At 40.3% G+C, this 22,947-nt stretch overlaps 1 protein-coding gene across 1 annotated transcript in view; it reads right to left on the reverse strand.

The window, feature by feature from the left end:
* Window positions 1-22,947, reverse strand: part of LOC140698377 (uncharacterized) — a 116,736-nt gene that overhangs the window by 13,868 nt on the left and 79,921 nt on the right. The window contains 1 exon segment of the mRNA XM_072968660.1: window positions 11,005-11,683. Within this exon segment, the coding sequence (XP_072824761.1) occupies window positions 11,005-11,683 (679 nt within the window).

A 22,947-nucleotide genomic window follows, 5' to 3' on the forward strand; every position in this document is an offset into this window, starting at 1 on the left:
GTGCAACTCTAGAAGAACAAAAAGCCTTAAGAATTCTGTAAGGGTAGCTTTAGGAGGTGCTAGCAGAGTCCATGGGGACATTCTAGAGAAGTGCTTGCAGATTGTTTACCTGAGTCTAAGGGTCACCAGTGGGTCTTGGGAGGTGCTAGCAGAGCCCACGGGGCACTTCACCAGCCGTGTCAGTGGGTCTGGGGGTGTGCGAGCAGAGTCCATGGGGCCTTCTTGAAAAATGCTAGCAGATTGTTTATATAAGCTTTTCTTTTCTGAGGAGAACCTTGCGTCCTTCTCTTTAGCCCCTGACTTCCCCAATGAGCTTGGCCAATGGGTCAGATAAGAAATGCAACAGAGGGGTTCAGAGAAAGCTAGGGATGCAATTCCTTCACCACTGTTTGCAGCCTTCCAACAAAAGGACCAGAGACAGTCAGTGGGTTCCCATGAGCTGAGTAACTCTAAGCAGGTCCCTGGCATCAGTAAACACCCTTGGTGTAACAAGCTGTTTAAACATTAAAGGAAAAGTGTAGAACACTTCAGGTTTGCTTTACCCAGAAGCCCTGGAGAGACTGTAGAGATTTAGTTAGATTCCCTCTAGAGGTAATCTTGCTAAAGCTTGTCAGGGAAGGTGGTACTGTGGGAGACATGCAACTGCAAGCCCCCTCCTTCAGAGTGTTTCCATAGCAGTCCCTGCCGGATACAGAAGACAAACAGCAGCAGGTGCAGCTTTCTGGGGGATAACCCCCCCACCCAGGGACGCCTGGGCTTCATTGGAATTGGCCTGCCCTACACTGCTGCTGAAAGTCCTGACCTAGAACAAGCTGTCTGCCCTGGCCAGCCAGCTGCTCCACCCAGCTCTCCCAAACCTCTCCCTGACCCAGAAAACTTATGACCAAATCTTAACAGGTGGTCTCTGTGACTGACAAGTGTTCTGTTCCTTCCCTATATCCCTCCTTGTGAGCCTGGGAATTAATCTTTGGTCCATACGTCTCAGTTTTCAAAAGTAAACAGGGACTAGGGGTTAGGCCAATGCCCCTCAGTCCCCAGGAGGCACCAGAAGCTCTGTGCCAAGGTTAAAGTCCAACAGGAAAATAAAAAGAAAATTTCACTTTTTTTTTTCACATTTTTTTCTCTGTGATTTATCATAACATTTTGTGTATATTTCCCTGTGCTATACAGTGTAATCTTGTTTATCTATTCTACAATTTTGAAATCCTAGTCTATCCCTTCCCACCCTCTACCCCCCCGCCCGCCCGGTAACCACAAGTCTGTATTCTCTGTCCATGAGTCTATTTCTGTCCTGTATTTATGCTTTGTTTTTGTTTGTTTGTTTGTTTTTGTTTTTTAGATTCCACATATGAGCGATCTCATATGGTATTTTTCTTTCTCTTTCTGGCTTATTTCACTTAGAATGACATTCTCTAGGAGCATCCATGTTGCTGCAAATGGCATTATGTTGTCGGTTTTTATGGCTGAGTAGTATTCCATTGTATAAATATACCACTTCTTCTTTATCCAGTCACCTGTTGATGGACATTTAGGTTGTTTCCATGTTTTGGCTATTGTAAATAGTGCTGCTATGAACATTGGGGTGCAGGTGTCATCCTGAAGTAGGGTTCCTTCTGGATACAAGCCCAGGAGTGGGATTCCTGGGTCATATGGTAAGTCTATTCCTAGTCTTTTGAGGAATCTTCACACTGTTTTCCATAGTGGCTGCACCAAACTGCATTCCCACCAGCAGTGTAGGAGGGTTCCCCTTTCTCCACAGCCTCTCTAGCATTTGTCATTTGTGGATTTTTAAATGACGGCCATTCTGACTGGTGTGAGGTGATACCTCATTGTAGTTTTGATTTGCATTTCTCTGATAATTAGTGATATTGAGCATTTTTTCATGTGCTTTTTGATCATTTGTATGTCTTCCTTGGAGAGTTGCTTGTTTAGGTCTTCTGCCCATTTTTGGATTGGGTTGTTTATTTTTTTCTTATTGAGTCGTATGAGCTGCTTATATATCATGGAGATCAAGCCTTTGTCGGTTTCACTTGCAAAAATTTTCTCCCATTCCGTAGGTTTTCTTCTTGTTTTATTTCTGGTTTCCTTTTCTGTGCAGAAGCTTGTAAGTTTCATTAGGTCCCATTTGTTTATTCTTGCTTTTATTTCTTCTAGGAGAAAATTTTTGAAATGTACGTCAGATAATGTTTTGCCTATGTTTTCCTCTAGGAGGTTTATTGTATCTTGTCTTATGTTTAAGTCTTTAATCCATTTTGAGTTGATTTTTGTATATGGTATAAGGGTGTGTTCTAGCTTCATTGTTTTACATGCTGCTGTCCAGTTTTCCCAACACCGAAAATTTCACTTTTTAAGGTATGGGTGCACAGGTGACTGATGCCTGCAATTCTCAGCACCAAGAAGAGGGAAAAACATAGTATTTTCTGATTTGGGGTCTGAGGCCACTGCTACCTAAATCTTTGCCCAAGCCTAACTATGGGTGGGTCACTTCAGGCCTCTACAAACATCCATTATTATAGCCTCACTACTGAACATATTACTGTTACTGATGTACTGTCTGTGTGCACCTCAGCTAACCTTTGCTTTCATACCTGGTTGAGAATTGCTGCAGTTAGGGCCATTACAGAGGGGCATATGGAGGACTGTGAAATTACCTGACTCATGGGCTATGGATAGTAATAGCCTGTCGTTTGATCAGGCCATTGGCAAGGCATGAACTAATATATAAAACTCATATGGATGTTCACCAGAGGGGACCCTGTGCTGACTAGGGGAAATATAACCAAAGAGCAAACTGTGCTTGTCTACTCAACACAGACTGAACTGCCCTCTATCTCAGAACAAAACTGATCTCCTGGGTCCTGAAGAGGACAGCCCATAGAAATTCAGACACCATCCTAGGCTGGGCCTCTTCTCATGGACTGCCACAGACTGCCAAACCCACATAGAAAACCTGTCCTGCCTGCCAGACCCTGCCCAAGACTAAAAACAGTGCCCAGGGATAGATTTCCCAGCCAGTGGGCCAGGATATTCTTGGCAGGATTGGGCGTCTTTACTCATCCAGAGAGTTTTGCTGGGTCCTGACTGCAATTTGACACTTTGTCTGGGTTTGGCCTAGCCGCCTCTGTGCATTCCACTGACCCAGGCCACATAACCCAAACCCTACGAGACCACATTTGCTTCTTGTCTGGACTTCCTGAGCGTACTGCTTCTGATGATGGCCCCTGATATGTGGCCCAAGCTACACATCAGTGGGCCCAATCACAGGGCATTTTGTAGACTCTCCCCATGCTCCATATCACCCCCATGCTGCAGGGGTGATAGAGCATTGTAATGGACAGTTAAAGGACAGGATTTAGTGGCTGATAGGAGGAGACAGGATAACCCCAACATGGACAACACATCTCGGGCAAGCAGTTTGGGGTCTCAGTGCATCAGTTCCCTGTAAGGACTTCTCATTTATGCTGTATGTTTGATCAGACTGTCTGCTCCCTTCCTTCAATTATACGTCCTTCATTTACAGTTATTGACACCTTAGTCTCTGTTGGGCACCCTGCAAAGGTCTTCCATCACCTTTGACCATTTTCTGAAAACTCAGATGGATGGAAAATTAAGATGGCTATTAAGTAGTAAGAGATGGAGGATTATGTAAACTCATTTTAAGATATTTTAAAAATTCAAAATTAAAAAAAATTCAAAATTTTGTGCTAACCAATTTTTAAACATAATGTATCTTTCTGGTTAAATTATATAAAGTTTTTTCTGTAAAAATGCTTTTGTCCCTTGTCCATGCAACCCTTCTGGAAGAAAGGTCTATGGTATTAAACAAGGAGGCAGGAAGACAGTAACCTAGTCCTTCATTTACCCGCCAGGTGCAGGGCATGGATTTTTGCCTATAAGGACTTTGAAGATAATAACCATCAATTTGAGGTTTCTAGGTGAATATTTTCCTTAAGGTGACCCTGCTGTTTTGTCCCAGGTAGCCTCATGGGTTGGGTATCAATATATAGAATAGAAACTTCCCTTGGGCCACAAGAGGATCCAAGCCAGAAGACTTGGATCCATTTTTCTGGGGGAAGTGTAAAAGGTGCTGTTCTTACTCGTGGTACAGGACACATCACAGTCGATGGGGAAAAAATTCTCTTGGTAGGACATGAGCACCTTTGAGCCCATGAGCCCAGGTAAAGGGTATGGGGGGAATGGAGATTAACACTTCTTCTCTCTCTCCCACAGAACTCTGACCTCTGCCTAGGTGTGGAGGCCTGCTTATCCCCTTGCAGCAAGAAGTACCTTTAGGGGAACAAATGTCTATCTGGCTGGCCAGTAGATACCCTAACACTAAGTGATTATCTGCAACCATGGCTGCCGTAGAACACTGCCCACCTTTTAGGGCTTTGAGGGCTGTTAAGTTTTAATTACATATTTGGTTGTTATCTTGGACATTTCCTGATTGGCATCAATTATTTTATTTTGTTATATAATATTGTGGGCTCCTAAGGCAGTACCAGTGATTCCCATTGTGGTCAGTTGAAGTTTATATTTTGCCCCAAAATGCAGATAGTGCAAGTCAAAGTAAGAAGAGAAACCTAAGACAAGGGAATAAGTGAGAACAGAAATGAGGAGATATTTAGAGCAATAATACCAGTAACCCTTGGGGGCTAAAATCTTAGCATTTTACATGGACAACCAAGACTAACATGTTGCCAATAAGCAGTTTGATCAGGACATATTAAGAAGCCATCTTGAAAAAAAAAAAAAGGAAGCCATCATGAAGAGGTGAAGTTAATATTTTAAAGGGGAGGCCAGGAAAGCATTTGATGTTTAGATCTAGAGATGCAGCAAACAAAATAGATTCACAGAGGATGGGTTCTACTATTGTGAAGATTTCTTTAAGGTCAGCTAGATAGGTTGCAATACAGCCTGGTGATTAAGAGGATGCCTGTGGCACCCCAGCAGCTATTACGCTTAAAACATGAGCTGTTCAGTGATGCTCATTACATAAAATTATTTTGTAATGCCTCCTTGGGGGTTCGGGGAAATGTTATATTAGGGAGTGGGGCTAGAAGAACAGAGTTCTGAGAAGCAGAAAGCAAAAGAGTCAAAGGAGAAGGGAGTGTAGCTTGCTGTGGTTGGGACTGAATTGGGAAAGGAGAGGTGGAGAGAGGGGCAATGGGTTTAGGGAGTGGAGACTTGATGGCAGGGTATGCTGAGGGGTTGGGGTCATGGAAGATTCCACCTAGGATGAGTCCAGCTGCAGGGCTGAGGTTATCTGATCAGGCCATCACAGAGTTGGTTAAGGCTGAGGCCATGAACTTTTATCTACTAGGTTCATAATAATCTTTAGCCAAATTTAGGACCTTGCAGCATAAAACTTTGTTGCTTGGGAACCACTGAAATTTATGTGGTTGGATAATGAGGGGCACAATGAATAAGAAAAGAGACCACTGTCTTGGCCTCATCTTGGGGACATAATCACAAAGAAGCCTCATCGCATACATCTCCATGTGAAGCTTTCTGTTGCTCTTTCAGTAATGGTCTGACGTGTACTTTGAGAGGTCAGGCCTGGGCATAGGGACATTAATTCAAGAGACTTAACAGTGGGGCATGCAGCAAATATAAATGCTGCTTCCATGTAGTGTGACTCCCTTGTGAATTTAAAATAGCAAACGGGCTGCTTTAAACGCTTAACATATTTCCAGCAAAGTGGGCATGGAATTATGGTGCCATCTAGTGGATGGCTATGGCAGTATGTCGAAAGAGCTGAAGTGAGTATGGGAGACCGGCAGCCAGCTGGGGTCTGCTCAGTGGCCTGCAATATCCCAGGCCCGGGTTATTACCCAAAGTCAGCATGGCCAGGATATGAAAAGCTAGAAGGCCAAGCAATGACACTTGCTCCATGTGGGTGTTATAGCCTGAAGCACCTGGGGCTGCTGACCAGTATAGTTGTAGTGTGGATGGTTGTCCCAATTTCCATTCTCAAGTGGCTGGGGAGATCCTGCATTCCTTCATGGGGGATACTCTTGGATGAGACCACATTTTAAAATGTAGATCTTATTTTTATTCAGGTATGGTGAGACCAACATATTTGGAGACGAAAGATAGGTTATTGCTCATCTTAGGTTATTACCCAAGGGGAGAGGGGCACACCATGCCATGAAGGGCAACATGAGAGAACGCCAAGGTCAGTGGCAGGCAGAGAGGGGGAAGGAACTGTGGGAGAGCCTTTATTGTGGTTTTCACAGAAAGGAATGCGCAAGGCAGAGTAAGCAGCTGAGCAGGTTTGGAATTGGCTAATTTGAATAATTTCAGTGGGCTCAGAGTGTGGCTGCTTCCCCTAGTTGTCTGGTATGTGGCTCCAGGGTGATTAGCGCAGGGGAACAGTGGCCTCAAGTATAAGGGGGTATAAAATCCTAATAAAGGAGGTGGCTGGGGATAAGTGCTCTGGATTGGTTAGTTTACATATGAAAGGTGCACTCACAGGAGAGTCATTTGCTAACTCTAGAACTCTAACCCTGGGAGGGGTAGTCCCTCTTAATCAGCAAGGCCCGAGATGTCAAAGCATCAGATACAAAAACTAGAAAATGTCGTTAATGTACAAACCAGTTTTAATCTTCCTTGTCCTCTCTCTGCTGTCCACACCATTGTGGATGTGGGTCCCGGGGTGAGATCATCATTGACATTATTTATTAAATACCCTTTATAGCTTAAAAATTTTGGCAAAGCTTGTGGCTTAGGCACATCATCATGAGGGTGCCTGAATAGCTCTAATAGATAACCAGAGGAGCATTTGATAATGAATGGATTATAACTAACAATCCATGTTTGGTCTGACTTCCATCAAAACTGGGGTGGGGGCAGGATTGCAGGATTCAAAAGGGATAGAAGCAGGAAGGGAGGAATTTCCTCTTCAATGTGATCTTCATAAACCCTGACTTGTGAAGTGTCGTCACAGAGGGCAAGGATAACTGAGATGTTATCAGTGCATTTTGACATAGACTAGAGGGCCCCAGGGACAAGGAATTAGTTTAATGAGGGCCACTGGCAGGATGTAAACTCATTTAGAAAGCCACACTGCTTTTGTAATCTCAGTAAGATTTGTTTAAATAAGCCTGTATGGTGGTTTATAAGATTAGCAGTCTTGGGCTGAGGTTCAAGAGGCCAAGGTTGTGTATTTTGAGAAGTAAAGTGAATGCCTTTGTCAGTAATGTCTGGAACTCCAAAGGGAATGAAGAGTGTTTTAGTGAGGCACGAAGGAGAGCTTCTGCAGTCACATGTCTATTGGGGTGGGCATATAAGATGCTCATGCAGGTATGCACTATGGCCAAGGCATAATGAATGGTACCAGCAGAAGAGGGCAGTGACCTGATAAAATCTATTTGCCAGCAACTGTAGGGGCAGGACCACTGTGGGATAGCACCCCAGCAATTATACTGCCAGTGACAGGTCTTCCCACATAGAGAGCATTGGATTGTCACCACGTTGGCCATGACAGAACAGGGGAAAACCCTTTTGCATTCATCCCAAGGACTAAAGGCTTCTCTGTGTTCTGTATTTCATGGGCCACCTGGACCAGAAGTAAGGAAATGGGATCTGGAGTGTCATCTGAGGAAGTTTTGGCCTTAGTCTCTAAAATGTGTGCTTATCTAGCAGCTTGGGCATTAAATTGGGCTTAAGCAATCTAAACCTTGGTGTAGGCAGAGATATGTGTGACTTTAATTTTTATCTTTGATGTCTGAGAGGCAAGGAATCACCCAGAGTTCTTTATTACACCAAAGGAGGAGGTCTTGAATGAGAAATTGTTGCCATTGGCTGGATTAGATGGCTAGATTATTGGCAGTGGGTCCAGATTTTTGAACAGGACATTTTCAGTGCTATCTAGAGTACAGCCAATAGTGCTGATCCTTAGGTCCCATCTTTTATCAGGGATGTCTTGGTTAAGGGATGCAAAACAGTAGCCCTCAAGCAAGCTCCATCATGTGAGATGGTAGTGCTACCATCCATAAAATATACAAACTCCATTTGCTATTCACTTAGTTGATCACAAAGGGCTCCCAGGTTACCAAGGAGCCTGGGAAAGGGAAGACCTCCAGCATGGTGGCATCTGGCAAGGATCAAGGACAGAAGAGGTTACTTCTTCCTGCAGGTGGGATATACCAGAGCCCAGGTTTGGCGCTGTTCTGTAGGTACCACTTCCACTTCAGCAAGATCTCAGTGGCCTTGCCAGACCTGCAGGGTGCTGTTTCCATGAGACAGAACATAATGGTCAGCTATGTGTGGAGAGTCACAATGTCAGGTCCTGTGAGAGCCTCCATTTCCATAAGGGCCTAGTATGCAGCTAGGAGTTGTAGTTCTAATGGTGTGTAAAGTGGTCCTGAAGTGGGCAGCTTTTTGCACCAGAAGCCCATAGGCAACTTATGGCCATTGTGGGTGGTCACAGATTCCAAGAAGTATAACGGGGTTGCCAGAGCTTCCACCATGAAGGAGTCTCCAGGAGGCAGTAAAGGAAGGAATGTTATATGGTCATCTGGACTGACTCTGGGGCCTTCTGTTATAAAGGGCCCCCATTCACAGTGGTTTGCAAATGAAGCCATAAATAAGCTAGCAAATAAGTTACTAATATTGGTAAACAGGAATATGTTGCTTCTAGAAGCCAGAGAGACCTAATAGGTGTTGGGCTTGGTTGAGAGTGGTTGGGACTGATAAAGTTAGAAGTTGCCTTTTAACTGCATCAGGATTGGAGTTACCTTCAGCAGACCAGATGAGCCCTAAAATCTAACTGAGGTGACAGGCCTCTGATTCTATGTGGGGCAAAGGCCATCCCCTCCCAGTAAGCGCAGTGGTAAATGTTTGTCCTGTGTCCATGTCTGGTGAGTATCCTAACCTGAGAATGTTGCCACACCTGGTAACATAGGGATTCCTGGATCCAACTGAGGTCTTATCAGCAGAGATTATGTACAACAGCCAGGCTACTTAGGTACCCCATGGGCAACTGAGTAAAAATGTATAGCATCCTTTCAAGGCTGAATTTGAACAGAAAGGTTGTTGAAATTGGTACTGAATAGAATGTATTAGCCAAATCTGTAACAGCAAAGTGTTTGGTATTGGAAGATTGAATGATGTTGGTCATTTCTTCTCCCTACCCCAGCTTTATTAAGGTATAATTGACAAGTAAAATTGTATATATTTAAAGTATACAACATGATTATATATATATACATGTGGTTATATACATATATATACACACACACACATATATATATTTAGATAGATAGATAGATAGATAGATAGATAGATAGATAGAAAGAAAGCAATGGTCCCCACAACCAGGTTAACACATACATCATCACATATAGTTATCTTTTTGTGTGTGTATGTGGTGAGAACGATTTACTTACGATTTAGTGTCTTAGCGAATTTCAAGTATACAATAACATATTACTAACTGTGGTCACCGTGCTATACATTAGATCCCCAGAACTCACTCATCTTACAACTGAGAGCTTGTACCTTTGGTCATTTCAGTTTTGTTAGGTCCTATTTTAATGGATGGGGCATTAAGGTTGTAATAATCCACTGTAATGTACCATTCATTCTTTCCAAGTTTAAGACAGGCCAGACTGGGCTGTAAAATGGAGGAGTAGGGATAATCACCTCTTCTCTTAATAGATTATGTATAATGGACCTCAACCTGTAAAGGCCCTGTTTCAGTTTATACTGGCCATATCAACAATTGTAATGGGTTGGGATGGATCCACAAGGTCCCATTTTATAAGACCAACACTAAGGGCCAGGGTTTTAATTTTATTCTAATGGCCACTCAACAGGTAAGAGCATCCATCCTGAAAATGGAAAATCCAAAGAGGGTGTGAGATATGGCCACTGGAAAATGAGGCAAAGTTACTGTACTCTGAACATTTCTATAGAGCAGAGGCCAATGCCTAGTTGAGACACATGACCAGCAGTCCCTGGCTGAGTCATTTCCCTGAGCCTAGCATCAGTCATAGCTTACGGTGGAACTGAGACACACAATTCTAAGGCCCATAGAGATGTATCCAGGCCAAGAGCCACCTTAAGGAGGGTCCCCATCATGCTACCCCATCTCTAAAAAATAATTATCAGAACTTTTGACTTAAGTTGATTAAATCTATAACCAGGGCTCTGTAGGACACAGCAAATGTAGCACAGAGCAGCACAACTCAAGAGCAGCAGAACCATCTCCCACACTATTTAAAGTGGTTTGTACCCAGTTAGTAAGCAAAGAGCAAGAGAAGAAAGATCTCAAGACAGTGGTGATCACAGCCTAGAGACTGTGCTGCCAGCTACACAAACTTGTGGTCACTCCATGGAGTTGGGATTAACCTCCCTCTCAATTTTACCTTGAATGTTGAGGCTGACACCACACACCAACAGATTTTGAAAGTTTGTTACAAAAGGGCCTCCTGGGCAGAGTGAGCTCTGTCTGCACAAGCAGGTCTGGAGGGGCTTGAGCAAGACAGAGAGAACAGATCGGCGTTTCAACAGTGGGTAGGACTGGATGTAGGATGGAATTTGCAAAATTTAAATTTCCCACTGGCCCCAAAGGATGAGGTACACATAGGCTTTCTTGTCAGCCTTTTTAGATGTAGGGCCAAAGTGGATAGGAAGATGAGGCTCGAAAGAAATCAGTGGTCATCCAAATGTCAAAACTTGAGTCAGGCTCTTTATTACAGATAGATACTATTACTATCAATAGTTTACCATTTAGTAAAATTAAGCACAAGGAAGTTAAGTAGTTTGCCTAATTTCACATAAATAGTAAATTTTCTCATTCACCACATTCTCTTGTATGAATGTGTAGAATTTTAATAAGGTTTGAGTCATGATAGAAAACTCTTCTACATTATCAGTTTTTTTCAGTATCAATTTTCTGGTTCTGAACAAATTGAACATCAGGTAAAAGGAATTGACACATCCACTATATTTTACTCATGATCCATGACAAATAAGTAGCAAAATTATATTAGATTATGAATTCTCTGATGTTGAGTAAGGTGTGCATTCTGTCTGAAGGTCTCCCCAGTTTCCTGACATTCATGGGGTTTCTCACCAGTATGAATGCTATGATGTCGGGTAAGTTCTGAGACACGGATAAAGGCTTTCCCACATTCCTTGCATTTATAGGGCTTCTTGGCAGTATGAATTTGCTGACGTTGAGTAAGTTGTGAGGCACGAATAAAGGCCTTCCCACATTGTGAGCTTTCACAGGATTTCTCACCAGTATGAATTTGATGATATTGGAAAAGTTGGGAACCACCAATAAAGGACTTCCCACATTCTTTACATTCATAGTGTTACATACCAGGATGCATTCTGTGGTGTTCAGTAAGTTGGGAGCCACGAAGAAAGGCCTTCCCACATTCCCTACACTGATAAGTTTTCTCACCAGTATGAAGTCGCTGATGTTGATCAAGTTGTGAACGCAGTCTGAAGGCCTTCCCACACTCCTTACAACCATAGGGTTTCTCACTGGTATGAATTCTCTCATGTCAAGTGAGTTCTGAGCCACAAATAAAAGATTTCCCACATTCCTTACATTCATAGTGTTTCTCACCAGTATGAATTCTCTGATGTTCAGTAAGATAGCAAAAATGACTAAAGACCTTCCCACATTCCTTACATTTACAGGATTTCTCACCAATATGAATTCCTTGCTGTCCCATAAGTCCTGAGCTATGGCTCATATGACATTTATGAATGAAGGCCTTGCCACATTTCTTTGAATTTATAGAATTTCTCTCCAGGATAAATTTGCTGATGCAGAGTAAGAGATATTTGCAGACTGAAAGTTGGTATTTTTTCATAAGTCATTAACACTTGCCCCAAATATCCCTCCTGATTTATCTGTTGCGTCTCAAACTGCCTTTGCACTGCCAGCCATCTCTGATACTGGAGCCCACAAGGCTATGACTTTTTCCCATAATCATCCATTGGGATGATGTTTCTTCATAGATTTCTTTTTGCCAACACAATTCGTTGGTTTTACATCTGAAATCCAAGTCTGAAAGATAACCAGAAAGTAAACACATGTTGTTTCCCCTTTGGGGAGAAATAAAACTTCTGTGGTAGAAATGGGGAGAAAACTGAAAATAATGTCCATAAGAAGTAAAGATGGTATACATGGCTTTCGATTTGAAAAAGAAGTCAAGAGCATAAACACTTAAGGTGAGGGAGTTTGTTAGGAAAACAGGTTAAGTCAGTAGTTTCCAAATTCAGGTGTAGACAAGAATCACCTGAATGGTCTATTAAAAGACTGGATGTCAGTGCACCACCTCACATCAAGTAAATAAGAATTTACACCAATATGTCTTGGGTTTCCTATTTTTAAGACATTCAACCAGCCAATTCTTGTGTTGTACAAAAGTTAACAATCCTCCCTAAAATTTTGCAGTGGTTTCCAACTGCACCAGAATAAAATCCAGACTCCTTATCACAGTTTATGAGATTCTCCATAATCTTTTCTTTGATGTATCTCAACCAAAAATCCTATCCAACATCTTCTCAACTCACTTTTCTCCACTGTTCATTATGTGTGAAATATTCATAATAAGCCCAGTCCGTTACCTTTTCAAAATTTTCCAGACTGTTCAATCTTCTAGAAATTCTGTAAACTTAGTTCTTTGCATGGCTGGCTTCATATCATGCTGTAAGTCTCAGGTAAAACTTCACTTCCTTAAAAAGTGTGAGCTAGACAACACTTTAAATTCACTTCATTCTCTGTCTCATCATAGTATTTTCTCACTGCAGCTTTCAGGATTTTAGAATTATACAATCACTTACTTAGTCGTATGTGATCTTTTTTTTTTCCTTACCGTCAAAGCTCTTAAGGGTCAGGAACAATGGCTATTTCATTCAACACAAAATAACCAACGTTTTATTCATAAAAGTTGTTCCATAGATAATTGTTTAATGAATGAGTCACTGGATTAATGAAAAAAGATTACTATAAGGATGATAGGAAATACTATGCAGACATGGAAGTAGGGAGGCACTTAAGAATTGTAATGATCATTTGTGCTTATAGTTATAGAGTAGTTCTACACATCTGTCCCTGATTTTAATCTCTCACATCACTAAAGGATATGTCCCTTACTTCATCACTTCCTTCAGAAACTAAAACAAAATCACAACCAAAACTAGATTATTAAATGGTGCAAATAGAAAAATGATATTATATATACCTAACCACCCATCCATCCAGTTGTTTCTCCCTTTACTTCTACCAGTGCTCACTACCGTTTATGTCTAATTATGACTGTCTTTTCCTTTTTCTCTATTTCAATTACTATAGCATGGTGCCTTTTTTCTTAATCTTCACTTGAATTTGTAGTATTACTCAGCCTTTCTTCCAATACTCAATCTATTTTGTCCCTCCAGGCCCTTTCGCAGGACTTCCCTTCCCTCCTTTATGTCCAAGACCACTGTATTTGTACTTACGAAAAAACTGTATTTTTTTTTTCTCCAGGCATCATCACAGGACTGAAGCATAATAAAAGGGCTACGTGATGTTAAGGAAAGGGACTTGAGAATGTTGGGAGACTAGGATCACCAACTCTTTGGTAGAATAAGGCAGGTAGATTGGAGCGCTAGGAACTCTATAACAAAGGGTATGCTGGATGGAAACTGAAGGAAATGGAGGACTTTGAATATATCTTGCCACTCCCTTCTGGCCTGTAGTGTTTGTGTAGAGAAACCAGCTGAAAGTCTTATGGGGGTTCCCTTGTAACTCACTCTTTGTTTTTCTCTTGCTGCCTTTAGGATCATTTCTTTATCCTTGGCTCTGGCCATCTTGATTATGATATGTCTTGGTGTGGGTCTGTTTGGGTTCTTCCTGTTTGGGACCCTCTGAGCCTCCTGTACTTGGGTATCTGATTCCTTCTTTAGGTTTGGGAAGTTTTCAGACATGGTTTCTTCAAATACCTTTTCAATCCCCTTTGTTCTTTCTTCCCCGTCTGGAACCCCTAGTATGTGTAGATTGGCACACTTTATATTATCCCATATGTCCCTTATATTGTTTTCATTGTTTTTTATTTGTTTTTCTCTCAGCTGTTCTGATTGGGTGCTTTCTGTTGTCCTTTCTTCTAGGTCACTTACTCGTTCCTCTGCATTATCTAGTCTGCTTTGCACAGCCTTTAGGTCAGTTCTCATTTCAGCAAATGAGTTTACTAATTCTACTTGGTTCTTCTTTATAGCTTCTATTTTATTTTTGACATATTTTGTATCTCTAAACACTATTTCTTTTAGTTCCTTCAGTACTTTTGATCACTCCTTTTTTGAAATCTTGATCTAGTAGGCCATCAATGTCTGTTTCCTTGATTGTGCTTTCAGGGGATTTCTCTTGATCTTTTAATTGGGAGTGGTTCCTCTGCTTCTTCATATTGCTCATATCTCTCTGACACTGTGGCCAGTGGGTGGGCGGGTCACTGCCCCTCCCGGTTTTGCAGTCAGATGCTGCGCTCGGGCGAGTGGGCAGATCACGCCCCCTCCAAGCACCGTGGTCAGGTGCTGCGTTCCTGCCAGGAAGGCAGGTGGCCACCCGCCCTCTCCTGGCTTCAGTCACTCCACTGCTCTGTGCAGCTGCCTGCTCCGCCTCAGGTTGGCACTCCGTAGGCGGGCTTGGGGAAGACTGTGGAATAGCCCCACCCCTGCTCTGTGCCATATCTCAGCTCCTTGTTTGTCTTGGGAGCACAAGTTCTCTGAGGTGCCAGGGCAGAAAGATCCTATCTGCCTTGGGCTGTAAACAAGTCTCAGTCCTCCCTAGGAGGTTGCAGAGCCCCTGGGTGCGGACTCAGGTCTCAGCCCCACCCCTGCCTGGGCACTGCGCACAGGAGGAGATGGCAGCTGTGGTTGCACCCCGCCTCTCTTCTCAAGAGAAGTGCCAGCAATGGCGCCACAGGTCTGAGGAGACGAAGGCTACGGTGCCCCTCCTCCCAGGGCACACCAGCCTTGTTGCTTTGCTTTTTCACAATTTATGGGGGACCAAGGTTGTTCTGCTCCATATACCCTCCCAGCCACAGCACGCAGCACCCTGCAGTTCCCGGGGCTGCCTCAGTGCTGCCGCCCCAGTCCTCCACCTGGCTCAGGCAGCCTGTCCTGGCCCCCACCTGCTGGCTCACGTCTCGGGGTCGGTGTCACGGGGACCCTTTGTACCCGTTTAACTGAGTTATGTCGGTCAAGGGATGCTTGGGGCAGATTTGTGTCTTGGAGGCTCCCCCTCCGTCCCGTTGGCCTCTCCATTGGAGGGGGGAGACTCAGTGAATGAGCGCTATTCATCCTTTGCTACTCCCTCCCCGCAGGACCGGTCCCACACTGTTTTGTTTTTAATTCTTTCTTTTTTCCTTTTCTCCTACCAGATTTTTGGCGTCTTTGTCTTTTGAAGAGGGCGATGTTCTGTCGGAGTTCGGCAGGTGCTCTGGTTGGCTGAGTGGGTCCGTAGATGTGAGTTTTGGTGTATTTGTGGGAGAAGGTGAGCTACAAGTGTCCTTATACTCCGCCATCTTTCTTCTCTCTTGCTTCCCATTTTTTTTTTGCATTAAAATAGTTTTCCATAGAAAAATGTAAACTTAAGAAAGTGGAAAAATGTGCCCGATATGACAGTCACTCAGTTTCAACAATTCTCAACTTACAATCTTGTTGATTAACCCACTTCTTGTAGCTAACTCCGTAGATTAATTGAGGCATCTTATAATTTTATCTGTAGGTATTTCCACATGAATCTCTAAGACCAGGACATTTTTGCAAAAACATAACAATGCAGTAGTCACACCTAAAATTTAACAGTAATTCTCTAAGGTCAAATATCCTATTTCCCCAATTGTCTAATTATAAATGTGTATTTTTTAGTTTGAATCAGGATCCATGTGAGGACTACATATGAGACTGGTCACTATCTGTAAGACTCTTAATCTATAAGATATATAACTAAAGATAAAATACAGCTTGAGTTCAAAGTAATCCTTCCAGTTCATCTTCGGGACTGCAGGGTTTTTACTTAATGTTATCAATCTTATATCTATTTCCTTTTTCCCATACTGAAAGTCTCAGTTTTCAAGACTCCAGCTAAATTGCTCATTTATTTTATGCCACAGTCTCAGCATAACAATATCAACACTGCTACCACTAATATGTTACTAAAAACAATGTTAGGGTGTTTTTTTGTAGTGTCTTTTTCTTAGGATGTATAACCAATGGATACACATTTAGATTGAATTGTTTCCTTTTTCTTTGGGGGTTTTTCTAAAGTTCATATTGTTTTATAATTGTGTATGATATTTGTACGGTTCCCAACTCAAATCTACCAAAAAGTATAGTGAAAGAAGTACTCTTCATTCTATTGCTTTCCCTCTCCTTGTAGATAACAATTAAACACTTTATCTCTATTTCATTTCCTCTCTGATCTTTATTATTTCCTTCCTTCTGATGACTAGGTTTTGTTTGTTCTTCTTTTTCTGTTCTTTTAGGTGATAGTACATTAGGTTGTTGATTTGAGATTTTTCTTATTTTGTGAGGAAAGCCTGTATCACTATGAACTTCCCTTTTAGGACTGCTTTTGCTCTATCCTATAGATTTTTTGTATGGTTGTGTTTTCATTGTCATTTGTCTCAAGGTACTTTCTGATTTCCTCATTGACACATTGGTTTTTTTGTAGCATGTTGTTTAGTCTCCATGTAATCGTTTTTTCCTCTAATTTTTCTTTCTGTGGTTGATTTCTACTTTCATGTCATTTGAAAAGATCAATCAATGATGCTTGAAATAATTTCTATCCTCTTAAATTTTTTGAGTCTTATTCTGTGTCCTAGTATATGGTCAATTCTAGAAAAGGTTCCATGCGTGCTTGAAAAGGATGTGTATTCTAGTTTTTTTTTAGATGTAGTGTCCTATAGATAATTAAATCTAACTGTTCTATTTTGTCATTTAGAATATTTATTGCCTTAGTTTTAAAAACTGTTTAGATAAATAACAGCATATTTTAATATAATAATCAGTGTTTAGCCTTAGTTCTCTAATTTTGATTTATGATACGTAAACACTCGAACATGCACACATCCATGTATTTTATCTACACAGTCTTTCACTATGTATACCATTTAAATTATTCTCTACTTGGGGGCATATCTTTTTATATTTAGACAAGTTTACATTTTTACCTAATGGTTAGTTTTAGCCTAATATATTTATATAATAACAGTTGTCCTCCTCCTCTTTTGCTATTACCTATTGGTTTCCTAATATGAGAAATATCAAAAATAATTATTAACTTCTCCTTCCTTCCTCTGATTTGAAAGACTTACTCCCTGTTAATATCTATAAGGCAATTTACAAGCTTATTGTACCTTTCGTATTCCCCCCTCCCCGTTCTCATCCTGCTTGGAGAATTATAACCACATATATCTACTACACAATATAAGTAATAATACTATACTCTCTCCCTTAATACCACCACTTGGTATTAGAGATACAGGTTATTATATACTTAATGCTCACTCCAGTCCTAGGTTGATGTCTCTCTACTTCCATTGTCTGAAGCTTGTTTTCTGGTTGAGTCCTTGGGAAAGGGTTAGGGGAATAATACTCCCTGAGCCTCTGCATATATATAACAACTTGGCTAGGTATCAAATTCTTAGTTCAAAATGTATATCTTTGTATAACTTAAATAGAAAAATAGACATTGTCTTCCAGAGTAAAGCTTTGTGGTAGAAAGGCCAGATAATCTGATTTTCCTTTCAAGTGACTTGGTCTTTATGCTTGCATGACAAAGTTAAGATTTTCCTGGACACATGGTGTTCTTTTTTAAAATACAGCATCAGTTCTTTGTTCTTAGTTTTAGTTCTCTTTAATCATTTTTGGTGATTGTTCTGTTTCATTGCACTCTTGTTGGACCTCTTTAATGAAGATCTTGGTCTTCCCTGCCTATCTTCTGTATCTATCATTCTCTCTAACCCCTTTTTTCTCCTCCTTCCTTTGTTCTTGATTTTGAAATTTTTTCCTTTCCATCTCCTATTTCTCCCAAGGCATTACCTGTCACACATTTTAATTTTTATTTTCCTTCTAGTTTGGTCTTCACCTCTGAAATTTTTTGTTTTATTTCTAATTGCTTCCTGATTCTGTCACCATCTTTTCAAACTTCTCCAATTGCCTCATATCTGAGTTTTTCTAATTCTGTTATATTGTTCTTTTAGAGTATCTACCGTTTTCTGAGATTTTTAGCTAGTTTTGAAACATTATGATGGTTTGTTGATATGGCTTGCTGGTATGCCTTTCACTGTTTATAGGAATGTTTTATTCTTTACTTTCTTTTAAGTCTGTGTAAGGTTAAACCAGTATTTTCCTATTACTTATATTTAAGCTGTTTAAATTAACATACAACAAAGTTTTCTTGTGCACAGTTCTATGAATTTTAATACATGTAGAGATTCACATGACCACAATAATGATACAGAATAGTTCTATCACCCTCCGAAAATTCCTGTGGCTATCATTTTATACTCCCTTCCCCCCCTAGTCCCTAATCTCTGGTAAACACTGATCTGTTCTCCATCTCTACAATCTTTTTTTCATTTTCAGATTGTTATATAAATGAAATTACAAAGTATGTAACCTTTAGAGATTTTCTTCCCATTCAGCTTAATGCCCTTGAGATCCACGCCAAGTTCCTTCATGTACTTATAGTTCATTCCCTTTTATTGCTGAGTACTATTCCACTGTATGGGTATGCCATTCATATGTTGAAGGACATTTGGGGTGTTTTCAATTTTGGGCAATCATAAACAGAGCTACCACAAATGTCCATGTATAGGCTTTTGTGTGAATATAAGTTATCATTTCTATAGAGTAAATAGAAGTAGGACTGTTGTTTAACTTTGTAAGAAATTGCCAAACTCTTTTCCAACGTGTCTGTACCATTTTGCATCCTTTCCAACAAAGTATGAGAGTTCCAGTTGCTCAGTATCCTTGCCAGCACCTGGCACTGGCAATATATTTTATTTTAGCCATTCTAATAGGTGTGTAATAGTATCTCATCATGGTTTTAATACACATTTTCCCAATGGTGAGTAATGTTGAACACCTTTTCATGTGTTTATTTGCCATCCTTGCATCCTCTTTGATGAAGTTCTGTTCAAGTCTTCCTCTAATTTACAGGTTATTTAGAGGTGTGCTGTTTCATTTCAAAGTGTTTGGAGGTTTTCCTCTTTGTAAATTGATTTCTTGTTTAATCCCATTACGTCAAAGAAATTATATGGTCTCAATTCTTTTAAAGTTTGTTTTATGCTCCACGATATGGTCTGTTTCGGTGAATGTTCTTTGCACACTTGAAAAGAGAGTGTATTCTAGTACTGTTGGCTAAAGTATACTATAAATGTTGATTATATCCTTTTGCATAATTGTGTTATTTAGTTCTTCCATATACTTGCTAATTTTCTGTCTACTAATTCTATCAATTACTGAGAAACTCATGTTGAAGTCTATATAAAATTGTGGATTTACCTATTTCTCCTTTCATCTCTGTCAGTTTTTGTTTCATATATCTTGGAGCTGTCTTGTTAGGTACATACACGTTGAGGATTAGGTCTTCTCAGTGAATTGATGCTTTCATCACTATGTAATATCCTTCTTTATCCCTGGAATTTTCTTTGCTCTCTAGCCTTTGTTTCCTGTTAATATAACCATTCAAGTTTTTTTTATTACTGTTTGCATAGTATATTTTTCTATCCTTTTACTTTTAATCTACCTATATTTGAAGTGAGTTTCTCATAGATAGCATATCCTTCAGTCATGTATTTTTATCCATTTGGACATTCTGTGTCTTTTCATTGGTGTACTTATTAGTCTGTTTGCATTTAATGTAATTATTGATATGTTTGGATTCAGGTGCACTATTTTATTACTTATTTTCTATGTGCATCCTGTTTTTCCTTCCTCTTTCCAATTTCCTGCCTTCATCTGCACTGATACCTTCTTTTGGCCCATTACCCTTTTCTTTTTAATGGTGGTAAAATATACATAACATAAAATTCACCGTCTTAACCACTTTTAAGTGTACATTCACAGTTTTAAGTATACATTCACATTGTTGTGCAGCAAGTCTCCAGAACTTTTTCATCTTGCAAAACTGAAACTCCATACCCATTAAACAACTTCCCATTTCCTTCTCCCCACAAGCCCTGGCAACCACCATTCTACTTTCTATCTCTAACTACTCTATATACCTTAGAAAATAAAATTATTCAGTTTGTCTTTTTTTTTTTTACTGGCTTATTTCACTTAGCATAATGGCTTCAAGGTTCATCCATATTGTAGTATATGTCAACATTCCTTCCTTTGTAAAGCTGAATAATATTTCATTGTATGTTTATACTACATTTTGTTTATTCATTCATTTGTTGACAGACATCGGGGTTGCTGCCACACGTTAGCTATTGTGAATAGTGCCGTTGTGAACATGGTTGTACAAATACCTTTTTGGGTCCCTGCTGTCAGTTCTTTTGGGTATATACCAAAAAATAGTATTCTTGGATTATATGGTAACTGAACACTTTTTAGTGTTCCATTTTAATTCTCTTACTCATTTTTAATTGTAATGAGTGTTAGTCTATACTTAGGAGGAAGAGTTGGGCCAGGGTAGATTTTATAGCTTCATATAGCATTAGAGCTCCTCCCTCTCTGTGGTTTTCTATGAGTGCTCAAAACTGTAGTCTTAAATTTTAACATCTTGAAATCTCCTCTGCTCCCCTCTCCCACTTTTAGACTTCCTTTGCCTGTATCATCCCTGTCCTGTTCTTCAATTTGGATTCCACTACCAGAAATGTCTCCTGAATAGTAGGTGTTGTCCCAAAAGGCACCTGTGGTTTGGTTTCTAGAGTTTGTGGGGCCCAGGCTGCTCTAACACCTTTAGCTGTGCTGTGTTTACGTTGCATTTACCTGCCTGCGGGAGGATGCCTTCTGGTCCCAGCTGCTGCTCTCAGAACTGGCCTGCTGTACTTTCTAGTGAGTAAATTTACGAGTTGAGGGTTCTGTTCTCAGAGCTATCAGACAGTCCCTTGCTTTGCTTCTACTTCATTCCACAAAGCTGCAGACACCAAAAGGGTCTTAAGGCTGTCAGTTTATTCCCAATTAATCTTCTTTTAGGGTTTGAGGGGAAGACTTGTCACTTACCTTTGATATAGATGTTACTGTGGATTTGTATTTTGCTCTCTTAATTTCTCTTCTTTGGTTTGTTTGTTTTGTTTGATGGGAGATGGGAAGGATTCAAGGAAAGCAAAGACATTATACATCCACTTCCACCATTTTCCCAGAATTCTCTTCCACTTTTGAAAAAGCCATCTCAATCAGGAATAGTTTTTACTTCATAATGTCACTGAAAAACCACTCTTTCTAAGACTACCAAAACCCTCCCTTTTGTTAAGTCTGCTGGTCAGTTACTGTTGATCTACTGTTACATCCACAGGTACCTTGGTCATTTTCCTACTTTGCTCACCAGTCTTTCTCATTCTCCTTTAAGATACCATCTAGGGTAATCAACCATCTCAGTTTGCCTGGGATTTTTCCAGTTTTAACACTGAAAAGCCCCACATCCTGGAAAACTCCAGACTTGGGCCAACCAGGACATCAGTCAAGTTAATGTGCCGTCCTCCTTTCCTGACTTCTAAGTGGAGGAAGGTGTCAGAGCACAGTCTTTGACCCTCTTCTCCTCTCAGTATTTAACTCATTAAGTGATTTCATTCAGTCCTATAGCTTAATGAACTATCCGTATGCTGACGATTCCCAGATCTACCCTCTCTACCCTGCCAGAAGCTCACATATCCAACTACTATTGATCCAGTTGGCTCAATCTTCTAAAAAAAAAAATCCTGAATCTAATCATTTCTCAACATTTCTACTGTTAACATCATAAGTGTCAGCAAATTTTTTCTTAAAGGGCCAGAGAGTAAATATTTTAGGCCTGCAAGCCACAGTCTCCATTGCAACTACTCAACTTGGCCACTGTCGCACAAAAGCAGCCAAGGACAACATATAAATGAATAGGTGTGGCTATGTTCCCATGAAACTTTACTTACAAAAAACAGGCGGCTGGCTCACAGGCCATACATAGTTTGCTGACCCCTAGTCTAACCTATCATCATCGCATGTGTGAATTACTAACCCAGCATCCTAACTGGTCACCTTCCTACTTTTAGCTTCATTAGTAGTCAGAGTATTTTTTTGTTAAGAAATACATACAAAAGCGTGTGTTTTTGTGCATTTGTATATTCATATATTAAAAAGGTATGAAGAATAATGTACACCATATATCCATTACTAAGCTTAAAAAATATGAAAATGAATATATGCATATTCATGTATGAATGATGCATTGTGCTGTACACCAAAAATTGACACAACATTGTAGACTGACCATACCTCAATAAAAATTTTTTTAATAAAAAATAAAACATTACAAATATTATTGATGCTTCTTGAATATCCCTCCTAAAACAAATTGTTCTCACTTTCCTGTAGAGTCAACCACTATTTTGAATTTTGTATTTCTAATTCCCTTTCGGTTACTGTTGTACTATATATATGTGAATTCTTACGTAAAATACTATGTAGTATAACCAAATATGAACACTATATAAATAGCACCATACTACTGGTATTCTATGACTTTTATGCTCAACCTGATATATTAGCTATAATTTGTTCATTTCATGATACTGTGGTTATTTTGGCATACAATAGAAATTGTATCATTTATTGATATATTCTGCTGTTGATAGACATTTAGATTATTTATAGTATTTTGCAAAACATCACTGGTTTGCAAAATACTGATATTCCTACTAGTCTCCCATTGTAACCTCTGCTTTTAGCAGTATGCTACACTATTTCTATTATGAAAAGTAGTCTTGTGTTGCAAAACCCCTAAAGGCTGGA

Source organism: Vicugna pacos, chromosome 9, assembly GCF_048564905.1.
Source record: "Vicugna pacos chromosome 9, VicPac4, whole genome shotgun sequence".
Classification (NCBI taxonomy): Eukaryota; Metazoa; Chordata; class Mammalia; order Artiodactyla; family Camelidae; genus Vicugna; species Vicugna pacos.